The 12177-nt window shown below is 34.3% G+C and overlaps 1 protein-coding gene across 1 annotated transcript; it reads left to right on the top strand.

The window, feature by feature from the left end:
• Positions 1–107: 107 nt before the first annotated feature.
• On the top strand, positions 108–11547 carry TBC1D5 (TBC1 domain family member 5). Its single transcript, XM_019062206.2, has 9 exons — positions 108–479; positions 1414–1684; positions 2523–2696; positions 3238–3326; positions 3709–3759; positions 4287–4514; positions 5085–5490; positions 6881–7039; positions 8693–11547. The coding sequence occupies exons 1-9, from the start codon at positions 352–354 to the stop codon at positions 8957–8959; spliced, it is 1773 nt and encodes a 590-aa protein (XP_018917751.2). The 5' UTR covers positions 108–351; the 3' UTR covers positions 8960–11547.
• The last annotated feature ends 630 nt before the right edge of the window (positions 11548–12177 follow it).

The raw sequence follows: 12177 nt of genomic DNA, 5'->3' as shown, positions 1-12177 counted from the left end.
AAAAAAGTCAACGGATTAACACCGATAAAGAAAATGTCATCATCGTTACAACCATCGTAAAAACCTGTTGAATAATCGTTTACTTCCCGATGTTCAACTTTTGTTATCAGCATATCAGTGAACAATCAGCTGTGCTTTTATTTACCACTAAATTTGCCATGTTACGTCGTTCGCGATTTGTTTGTGTTCTTCCTAATTAATTTTGATTTCTCCATGCTTTTTTGAGATTTTTAGGTCTAATTCACCTCACGATGTAATCTGTCCTCAATTGAACGCAGGTGAAGCAAGTACAATCGAAAAACCGAGTGATGTTCTGTGTTGGTTCACTCATGGTTCATCTTCAGCCTCACCATGATTAAGAACCCAGCCTTTGACATCAAATCAAATCTCAAGAATCTTAAAATTAATGAATCAATTCCCAGCGAGTCCAGTGAGGAGAGCGAGAGTGTAGCTGTTGTATCAGGCGTTCAAAAATATCTGTAAGTATCCAGGCATTCTCCGCCTTGTTATGTCATCTGAATTTACACTCGCTCGAACTCTTTGTTGCCCTGCTTGCAAGGCCCACCCCTCAGTTTTCATTCCACAAGGTATGGTGCATTAGAAGATCAATTGGAAATACTATTGAAAGACGCTGGTGGTTAAACGTTAATTACCTACAACCTTATTCATTGTAATAAAGCTGTATTTTTTAAATGTCAGAGCACTTTAAGTGGTCACAGCTTACAAAACGAAGTAATGGACTCTTAAGAATGTTGTCAGATAAACTGGCAGTTTTTTACTTCTGACAGTAACGCTCAGTTGTTAAACTCAGCAATACCCTCTCGGAGGCAAGTATTGGTTTTTCGGGTCTGCGCACAACAGCAGCACAGCATTGTCATTGCTTTTGGTCAATCCTTGCTTGCCATTAGACCATAGAGATAAAAAAGGAGGTGTTTGCATCTTGAGGATTGTGTACCCTGTGATGTAGGTTGGCACAACCTGGTCAGAGAAATCAGGAATTCGAAGCATGTAAAACAGACCATACTTAACGTCCGATTTTTTTGCTCAAATCAACTCATGATATACTTTCAAATACTTTATGTAGAATGCATTTTTTTTTCATAAACTACACCATTTCCTAGAAAATCGATGATGAAAGTAGCCGTACCGACCTAAGTACGTCATCAAAATATTTCCCAGTTGCCCAAAATGCAAACACCTCCTTTTTTTTCTCTGTGCCATTGGACGGCAGTAGCACAGTTGCTTGCAAATGGAAAGTAAACAACCGCCAATTTTTCAGATGACAGTTCCACAGAAAATTGACTGCTGAAACCATCACATTTGTTGACCGCCGCTTCTGCTTAAATATTGTGAACCATTTTGAAATTTAAATTTGATTTACCAACTTTTCAAAAGTATTTGTCTTTCTCTCAGGCTAGAATGGGAAAACCTGTCTTCTGGTGATGAGGCAAAATGGAAACATCTTTGCGCCTCTGCAAAATGTGGTGGATTACGTACATCTTACTTCCGAAGTGTTTGCTGGAGACTGATGCTAAATATCCTACCAGCTAGTAGGCCGAACACTTGGTCTGGAATAATTACAAGCCTACGCGCTGATTATGATGCCCTAAAAAAGGAGCATTTTATTTCTCCGCGGGAAGAGGATGTTCCAGTTTCTGATCATCCTCTGTCACAAGACACTGAGGTATTTTAGATTATTATCAGACTTTATAAAGATTATAGTTTCTCTTTGAAGGAGACTTCTTACAATTAAGTATATAGTCATGAGGCTTTGTATAGTGAATGTGAACCTAGAGCACTTTTTTCCGCCAAAAATATGTCCCAGAAAATATGGAAACAAATAATCATGGTTTGTTTTTGTACACTGTCACCAGACAATTTATGGGAAAGCAACTATCAAAACCCAAAATTGCTCATTTATGCTTACAATTTTCCCACCTCACCTTACTATTTTTGGGGAATACTGACCATCAGCATTGCTTAAAATTTTGCAGGAATTTTCCTCGCCCCTTTTAGAATAAACTCCGAAAATGTCACACAAATATTACTGGTAATATTCTGTTTGAAAAATAAAATTGGAGCAGGTTATTTTAAACGCTGCAGTTGAAATGTGCAGCTCATATTTTCACAGTTCATACTTGAAACTGACATAAATCCACCAAAAGATTTTAATTGTGAAACTAAGGAAAATAATAACTTATTCAGACTGAGTTTAACAAAAACGTACGAAGTCGCATCAAGTTTAAATTAAGAATACAATTTGCAAAGTTTTATTCTCGCTCAAGACTCAACCTTAAGACTTAAGTGTAACAACTAATTTTATTTCTAAAGTATTTTGTCTATACTTTAAAGTTTTGCCAGGAGGAAATTCATGACAAGTTCAATTCAATACTACCCCCAACTCATTTTTTTCTAAAATGCAACTTGGTGCACTTTTGTTGAACTCAGTCCAAGTGCACTCCTGTCTGTAATTAATATTAATTTTTTATTATTGTAAATATTATTTTTGTTTTATTTTCCAGCAAAGCAAGTGGCACAAGTATTTCTGTGATAATGAACTAAAAACAGTCATCAAACAGGACATCATCAGGACTTTTCCAGGTGTTGAATTTTTCAGGGATCTGAAAATTCAGGAGCACATGCTGAATATACTTTTTTGTTATGCAAGGAAAAATCCTGAAATGTGCTACCGACAGGTGAGAAAAGCTGTATCTTTACCAACACCCATTGAGTTGCTCTGTAGGCTCACGGCGAGAATGATAATTAGGGAGGTCCTTAGCTCATCAAATGAGTCAGTTGAGTCATTTTTTTTTGTGTCCTTCAGAAATATTAATTGAACTTGTTTTCCTTTCGCTCAATTTTGTCTCATAAAAGTTTCAAAAAATTCATTCATAGACCGATGACCAAGCAGAATTATCATTTTATCATTCATGACTCATCATCAACTGTCTTATTCATTGATTCATAATTAAATGAGAGCATTCCAAAGCACCTGCAAAGCCCTTCTAAACATGAGAAGGGAGCTGCTCAAAAATTGAAATGTTCCGTTTTGCTGGTCAAAACTAATTTTCATAACTTCATCCATGAAAATTCAGTTCTGCTGTAACTAATCTAATCAATCTCTGTGCTAAAATCTGATTTGAAAGAAGGTACGTCTCTAAAACTGCATGTTCTTTTTACCTCCGTAGACTGGAAGTAATAGTTTTCAGTCACTTACTTGCTTTTTGTGTGTTCTAGGGTATGCATGAAATTTTGGCGCCAATATTGTTTGTTTTGAATGCAGACACAGAGAATTTTTTCTGCGTTCGTGAGACAGAAGAATTAAGGTAATACTTTCTTTAGTTTCTGTCTATCTCTAGTTGGCCATTAACATTATACACTGTTTTGTGAAGCTTTTATGGAAGCTTACTTTCTTTATGAGTGAGTGTCTTAAATGAGGGAATAAGCAAAATGAAATTTATGTCCTTAGCATCAAATGGAAGAATTGTTTGAGATGACATTTCTATGGTGTTATAAAATTTTATAATCATGGAATGCTGAAGAAGCAAAATCATAGGTCATCATAATTTTTTTTTGCACATCTATAAGCTGTAAACTGTAATACAATTAGCTGTAATACAATTCTTTGACTTGCTCAATTGACCCATTCTGATATATTTCTTATTTTACATGACATTTTTCTATTTTCTGATATTCTTTTGGTTTCAGTGAAATTATCAGTCAGTTAATGAACCCAGACTACCTGGAACATGATAGTTTGTGAGTATTTTTTTAAATTTTATTTTTATATCAAAAAAATTTTTTTGTGAATTCACTTTTTCCATAGATCCTTTTTTTTTTCACTTCTGTTAATATGGTTTTGATATTTTGATCTGCGTGAAAAGTCATCGCTTCAAACGTTAATTTATGTAACATCACTCATCCATTGATTTTAATCCATAGTCTCTGAATAGTTTTCTCAATTTGTTAGTATCTCTCTAGAGCTCACAAAATATAACTAAGTAATTTTTAGTGAGGAGAATGTTTCAAAATTATTTATAGCTTATACCAAACCAGTTGGCTGATGGTGCAAGTGCAACAAAAAATCTGCCACTTCAATTCTCGCTGTTAATTTTACTTGGAGAATGAAGAGAGATCATCTCCTGTCGTTTATGCATTCACGCAGTCTCCTTTATAAAAACAGATTTATCCAAAATTATTTTCTCTGTTGATTTTGACAGTTCAGAAGTTGTATTCACATTAAGTGTATTTATTTTTACATTTTTTTCTCTAATTTTTGTTTTTAGTTGCATATTCAGTACTCTAATGCAGTCCATTGAAATATACTACCAAACAGCCGGTCCAGTGAGTTCCTCTGGATACTTCCCTACTCGTATCCATGTGAGCACAGCAGTCACTGAAAATCCAGTCATAACGCAACTAAATTTTATCAAAGATTCAATATTAAAACCTATTGATCCTGATTTGGAAAGTCATCTATCTGAACTTAGCATTCCCTTTTCAACATTTGGCATGTAAGTCACATCTTCAACCATATTTTAAAGAGTTTTCTGTACAAAGCTTTCATGAGGCTTCGGAAGTATTTTTGAAGAAGAACCATTATCTCATGACCAAAGTGCGAAACCACGTATCTCCATTGCGTTGTTTCTAAACAGTTATTTTTTCAAAGAGAAACAAGCCATATATGACAGGTTTCTCGCTAGTTGTAGTTACCTTGATGTCAAGTTGTAACATAATTATACTTACCGTTCTAATCGTCTGCCGGATATTTGTTGATATATTGCTATAAACGAAAAATATCAAGGCTTCCTCTGATAAATATCTGATAATCAAATTAATTATTTATCTTTTTCTTCCAATACAATATAATAAATTTAATAATTGATAAATATCTGATAATCAAATTCATTTTTTCATATTTTTCTTCCAATACAATAAAATGAATTTAACAATTGATGCATCTTGAAACAGGGGTAAAAAAACTAGGAAATTTCATCCTCATCAAACACTCGGTCAACTGTGTATGACTAGGTCTCGAAAATTGATGTAAAATCTCGTATTTATACATTTATCTTCTCTTTCAGACGGTGGCTCAGACTGTTATTTGGGCGAGAATTTGAGTTTGAAGATTTGCTAGTTCTGTGGGATGCGCTATTCTCGGAAGGGCCTCGCCTCTCGCTGATCAACTTCATTGTTGTGGCATTGCTACTAAGTATCCGCTATAACCTGCTACGTTGCGATTACTCGGAATGTCTGTCTTTACTCATGAAGTTTCCGCACAGTGTCAGTGTTGTTGACATTGTGCGTGTTGCAATGCAGCTGCGAGATGACAGCCAGAGTGAACGTGGCCTCTGTCCTATCTATAAAGTCGCTCCTCCTGTAGAACAGAGCTCGACTCAGGGAGCACGTAAGAAAGAGACTATCAAGCAGCGCCCAAAAACTAGACCAACGTCTAATCGTAGAACTGTGATAGATGGCATAGCCTTCAATGTAAGTATGATTTAATTAATGAAGGAAGTAAATATTTTGGTCTTTTTAATAAAGCAATTGAAGATTACGGAGCACATGTGTAGAACTTGTAAAAATATTATTACTCTGCCTCATTGATTGCTAGCAAAAGCCAAGAATTTTGTCTCTTGACAGTGATATTTCCAAATCCTTACCGTTATTTTATTCTTTATAAATAATTGGTTGAACACTGTTTTTAGAAATCCTTTCAGAGTATTCTATGCAAGTTGGAAAAAAATGAATAAATGTCAAAAAATAATTTTCACTGGTGCACCTTTGAAAAAACATGATACAACAGAAATTTTGCGATGCTACAAGCTGAGGTACATATTTTTTCCTTCCTGCAACATTGTTGTCATTACTTGCATTCACTAAAAAGTATTCACATATATAATTCAGTATGTTGAGAAGGATCTGAACTACAACTTTAGTCAATTTCAGAGAGAGTGTGCTCTGTTTTGCTAGCATTACAACTGATTTACACTGTGGGGCAAATGCATGCAGAATCTAGCCTGATAATGAATAAGGGACTAAAGAATGAAGTATTGTGGGAAGGTTTAAAAAAGTTAATTCTCAAGCCCCAAATTTTAAGAGTAGCTCACTCCTTAAATTTGTAACTGATTTTTGATCTGTTAATGTTTACTTAAATGCTTTTCATGATATTGCCCAAGGACAAATAGCCTCTGATCTTTATTTTTAATAGATAAACCAAAAATGCATTTTTGAGTTACATTTTCAACTTTTTTGAGCAGAAGATTTTCCTTCATCTTAAAATCCTCTCCTTTATTTCCTTGTAAATCCTTTTTACTCCATCCCATCCTGCCCACAGATTTTGAAAACTTGTACTTTCTGTGGTATCATTTTGACGCTGATTCAAGAAGTGAAGACTGTTGAATCAGTATGCTCTCAGTGTCATTTGCCAGTTGAGAAAAAAAGGAAAAAACGACCCAACTGTTTCCCATGAAGTACATTTCTTCTTGAAAATTTTTAGTGCTTCTCCGGTAAGCATCGCGAAAGCCCAAAAGGCAGCTGTTATTAAAGTTGTGAAGAAGAAGCGGAGTTTTTTTTTGGAGAAAATTTTTATATTTTGATGGAAGGTGTCTGTTTCAATAATTTAATGGAAGAAAAATGACATCAGATAATGTTCAAACTATGTTAGAAGGTCTAAGATCTTGTTTAAAAAAAAAAATATGTTAGCCCATTTAATCAGACGACCTCATTCTTTGCCTTTTTAGCTCACAAGTCTTTTCCATCAAGCCCTCTATTTTCTCTATTTTTCTCGAGAAAATATGAAATGCAAAAAGTTTCCTTTTCTATTTTTGAAAGTCAGATAAAGAAGTAAAAATTGATAAATTTTTGTCATACTTTGCAGAAAAACAAGACCTTAAAGAACCTGCAAGATGAATTGAGTCACATGCAAATGCTCCTCACAATATGCAGAGATAAGTTGGCCCAATATCATCCAGTTCTAGATGCAGGTGTGCTCATCGGCAACACACCGGCGCGCCAAGCAGTGGAAGGTCTCTCCCAGGTTATTGTTCCTCCGTTGTGGAGTTGAAATATTTATTACTTCATCAGACAAATGACTGAAAAAAAGATGCCAACTTTGAAAATTGAGTTATTTTAAACTCAGTTGAATCTGAACGAAAGTTAACCGAATCGTCAGCGTTGACTCTCACTTGTTGACAGAATCGTTCAGAAGCCTTTACATCATTCCCCTCGTTTGAGACGAGATTTCGTCAAAGATGCATCATTTGGAAAAGTATGGAGCATTTACAACATCTTCACCGTAAATTACCTGAATTTGAGTAGCTGTGGTCACCTTTCTTGGTCAAAGAACAAATTATAGAGAGTAGTTCACACACTGAAACCAAATTCAGAGGCAGAACTCCACAAGTTAACCAATTGTAGCCTAATCTTTTCATGTACCGCAGTCCAGACCCACTAATTATCAAATAATTCTATGATTTTCGAATTGAGAAATGTGCTTCTTTATGTTTTACATGAAATGCAACCAACTCTTTCTTGAGATAAGCGATAGACACAGCAGCTCATTTGCTAATGGTGTTCTGTGAAATTTTGAACCCACGCGGAGAAGAGGCGGGTTCAGAAAAATCTATTTATCGAGAGTTCTATTAAACCAAATTTCAAAATCCAAACCGTGTTAGAAAGCTAAAAATAGTTACTTTTCGATGCTTTTTACAGATTTTCTTTATCTATCTCAGTTAAGGAGATATTGAATAGGTAAACTTACTTTCTGGACAACCCTCGTACGTATTAGCATTGAAGATGGGGCATGAAAAAAACCAAGGACAGATGTTTAGGATTGTTAGAGAAAAAGAGTGAATGTCCACAGGACAAATGAGCATCTTTATGTTGAAGGGTCGATTGATCTGCTAAGAGAATTTTGAATTTTTGAAATATCTGAAGCTCTCTGTCGGAATGTAGGTTCTTTTTTACAACCCTTTGTATGGGTAAATCTCTTGTCCCTAATGACATCTAGGCAGAGGAGCTAACATCTAAAAGATGTCAGCTGTCAGATGTCTTGCTGTGGCTCTTTGTTCTTTAAGAGCATCGTTGTGGCTCAATCAGTAAGTTTTCTCTTTTATTGATTAGTAATAGCACGGAGTCTAGTCAGCAGCCTTTTTTCCTAGCAATCAGGCTTTTTCCCTTTATCTACAGGAAATCCAAATTCATTTTTGTTTCCTTGCTGAATTTTCATCCTGAGAAAAGATGTCATAAGCAACAGCAAAAAGTACTTCAGGTATTGCGATTTCAACATCTTCCAACTGATTTCTGTCTTTCAATCAATCAAAATCATTATTTCCTAAAAAATGTTTGCATCAACTGGCTTTTCCGTGTAGGACCAAATATTTCAGTAGGAGCAGGGGTGCAAAATCTTCCAGGCTTTGACGTTTTAATGTACCTACCAGCTGACTTCCTACTTTTGAGCTGGTTATTTTTTTTTAGTTCCAGTACAAAAAGTACACACGATTTCTCACCGGAGTCAAATAATAAGTGGGAATTTGATTTGCAGATGGGTCAGGTACTGGTGGCTGATAGAATGCGTTCACAAGATTGTTTTTGCCAAAATTGTGCCTCTATCTCAAAGTTTTGAATGTCCTACCTATTACTTCATCACTATTTGATAATTTTCTGAAGATATATTTTTTCTCAATTTTAGTTGCACCTTCTTCTGGACGATTACTTTGCCAGATTAGAACCCAAACCAGTTGATCCTGTTACCACAAATGAGATTGAAACTGCTTACGAAGCCAACGAAGGTCCAAGTATCCTGAGCAACTCGCCCGCACCCATGAGTAAAGCTGTCAATCGAGGTGATTTAGACCGAGAGCTGAAAGAACTACCCAAACGCACATGTACGGAAGAGACACAAGAAAAGAGTTCCGCTAGCGAATTTCCCACCGTTAATCCAGTTGGTTATAGATGACCGTAACTCACTGTTATTTACCTTTGTTATTTTTACATTTTTTGTACGTTGTTGACTTTTACCTGTTTCCATGAAATGAGTGGGAGGTGGTACTTTGATCAATTTCATAGAATTAAACCTAACCAATCACCACTTATCAATGTGAGTACTTTTTCTAGCAAATATTATGGAAAGCATCAAGGAATATTGCAGAAAATGTTTAATCACCCAATCTGTGAACTACCCAATGACATTCTAAATTTTTCAGGACTTTTCAAAATTTGTTTATCCCCTAAAAATCTCAAGTCTTAAAATTTGAAATTTCTCCAGTTTTTTAAAATTTGTCTCGAATAGATTTGCTCCTAAAAATGTTCAGGAATATTTTTCTACCAACATTTGAACTATATTTTGTTATAAATAACTACTGTTTCCGGCCCAATTCAGAAACAATATATGTGCCATTAGTGTTTCTATGCAAACAGGTCCTTTTTTGGATGAGCCCGAAGTTGTAGTTCGTCATTGCAGGATAAAGTTCATGCATTCATTTAATAATAATTTTAAGTTCATCACAAGCGGTATAAATTCATTAATTGCACTATTTTATTACTGAAGGCTTAGTGGAAGTAATCCCCTTGACCTTTCAAATGAGATCATAATTAAACTTCTATCTAGCTTAATTTTGAACTACAGTACAAGTCTGGGTAATTTTTGGGCACCTTGTGTATTTTATTTTCTTTGATTTTTACGTTTTTTCACAATTGGTACGATAAGTTTACTCTGTTGTACTCTATTTACTAATTCATTGCAAAAATCAAATAATATCAAAGAGCCTTTTTTTTCTTCTATATTCTACCAAAATGAGGCTGAAAGTCTTGCATTAAATGTCCTGTTTTTAGTGTTACATGAATTAGGAAGTGATAAAAGAAGCAATTTTATTTATAAAATAACTCATTGAACTGAAATATCCTGCCAAGTCAAATGAAATAATTAATTTATGGAATTGGAAGTTCTCCAAATTCTGACCAAAAATTCACTTTGATATTTGTTAATATGTAGTATTTCATTCTAAACAAAGGAATATCCTATTATATTGTGATTATTAAATAAAATGCCTTTGCTTTATTTCTTGTTTATTAGGGCATAGGAATTTGATACAAATTGCTTGTTTTTAAGCATCGTTTTTTACCACCTTTTTCAAGCGTGACAAAATTAGATTAGTCTTATCTGGCTCTCTCTTCTTAATTTTCTTGGTGAGGATGCATCCCAGAATGACTTTAGGAGAGGCCATATGAAATCGGTTTCTTGAAAATTGTAGAACTTTCTTACAGCGACCATAAAAGTCCACTTTTTTACTTTTATATGGCAGAAGAACCACATGAATAATTTTCTTTTTATCATGTCCTTCAAAAAAGGAGCTCTTTTTTATGAAAATTTTGTTTCAGATAGACTGTCAGAGTCTCTTACATTTAGTTTGAAGTAAAGTCGACCACATTTGCAGGTTGTCAAGTTTCTTTTCAGTAAATCCTTACTTTTTTCAACATTTTTGAATTTCAATGGTGTTTTGAGGCAATTTCATATCTGTTAAAAAAGGCCGTACATCATCTTGCTTCCAATACTGGAACAGTTACATTAATTCCGCTATGTGTCCCTTTCCACGATGTATCTTGAATGGTGCTATTTTTTTTTAAGAAAGAGAATTTTTTTTTTTACAATTTAGTTATTACAATTCTTTAGGTATTTTTTTTTTTTTTTTTTTTTTTTTTTTTTTTTTTTTGAAGTTTTGTATATAAAGTCTGTGAGTACATTTGTCTCGAACTGAAGCCAGAAAAATGAATTTTTTCGGCGGTTTCTGAGTTGTATAATTGTTTAAGGCTTCTCAAAAATTGCCTCAGAAATATTTCTCATTCTAAAATGAAATTATTTAAGTATTTAACTCATTTTTTTGAGTGGTGAACTCACTAAAAACTGAAGATTGCTGAAAATTCTTGGTGAAATTTTCAATTTCTTTACTGGGCTGCCAGGGATTTTTTGTGTCTGCAAGCCCCAAAGTATGAACGAAATATTCTTTCCGCCCATTTTGTTTAAAATACCAGATAATATCTCATAAGGAACTTCATTACAGTCCTTTAAATGAAGAGTTAAAAAATCCCTTCTTAGCCTTTCAGCACAGTAACATACGAACAGCAAGTTCAAATAAGAGGGTAGATTAATAGGCAACATAGTGAGGCAATTTAAAAATCAAAGGAAAAGATCTCGTCTTATTAACTTTTAAAGGCATAATCATCATTTTCGTTTTTGCCTCTTTTTACTTTCTTCCAGGTAAGAGTAGAATTGGTATTGCCATTCAAAAAAAAAAAAAAAAAAAAAAAAAAAAACTTAGTCATATTACGACTGTTTTTACACATTTTTCTACGCCTTTAATATTCTACGAGGCTTAGTGCCATTTTTCATTGAGTTTTATTCTAGTAATTTCCTCGGATACAACATCTTTTTGCTTAATTTACTGTGTTTTTAGTTTGAATCTTTTCATTTTTCAATAACACCTAGCTTCATTGTCATCTCCTTGATCCTTTGAAATAAAATGATTCTCGTATTTTATAAAGGTTTCATTTTTTGACTGGTTGTCCGTAAATAACTCCGGTTGCATCTCTTTCCATCATGACCTTTGATGTGATTCGATTTTTAAGTTAAAATGTTCAGAGCTGAATCTAAGGTTATGCTACCCGTGGCTGACAACAGTTGGCTATCCAGAGATTTCAATAGCGTTAACTTTTCAACTCTCAGAAAGAAAAAAAGGGTCATACATTTTGGAATCTGCCATGTTTCCATAGTTTGTTGCCCCTAAAAGTTTGTCCTAGTTTGTTGTACCTGTGGGCCGCGGCCCATACGGTTCTCCCTTTTATCAGACCTTGATAATATTACAAGAAGTGAGAAAAGAAAGAAAAAATTGAATGAGGAAGTAAAGAAATCGATGATTCAATGTAATTTTATGATTTGGAGGAATTTTGCATGGTCATGTGTGTTGGCATAATTTCTCGATTTGTTATTTTTTGAAATCCACACTAAAACTTAAAAAAGTACCTAGTGCCTTTTGATTCCTCATCCAAATATGAAGTGATTTTATCCCTTTAATCAGTGGAAAAATGAGCATCATACAATCCTCGAAGCTCCCAAGTACAAGGTTCAGAGAACTTCCAGAGTATTATTTTGTAACATGAATATTGATATTGATATAAAAT

This window comes from Bemisia tabaci, chromosome 8 (assembly GCF_918797505.1).
Source record: "Bemisia tabaci chromosome 8, PGI_BMITA_v3".
Lineage (NCBI taxonomy): Eukaryota > Metazoa > Arthropoda > Insecta > Hemiptera > Aleyrodidae > Bemisia > Bemisia tabaci.
This window is presented reverse-complemented; position numbering and strand designations above follow the sequence as displayed.

What these genes read in the sequence shown, in the direction of transcription:
- TBC1D5 (XM_019062206.2), top strand. Translation starts at nt 352, where the DNA reads ATGATTAAGAACCCAGCCTTTGACATCAAATCAAATCTCAAGAATCTT. An exon ending in CTGAAATGTGCTACCGACAG is followed by an intron (nt 2,697 to 3,237) that starts GTGAGAAAAGCT and finishes TGTGTGTTCTAG; the next exon opens with GGTATGCATGAAATTTTGGC. An exon ending in TAGATGGCATAGCCTTCAAT is followed by an intron (nt 5,491 to 6,880) that starts GTAAGTATGATT and finishes CATACTTTGCAG; the next exon opens with AAAAACAAGACCTTAAAGAA.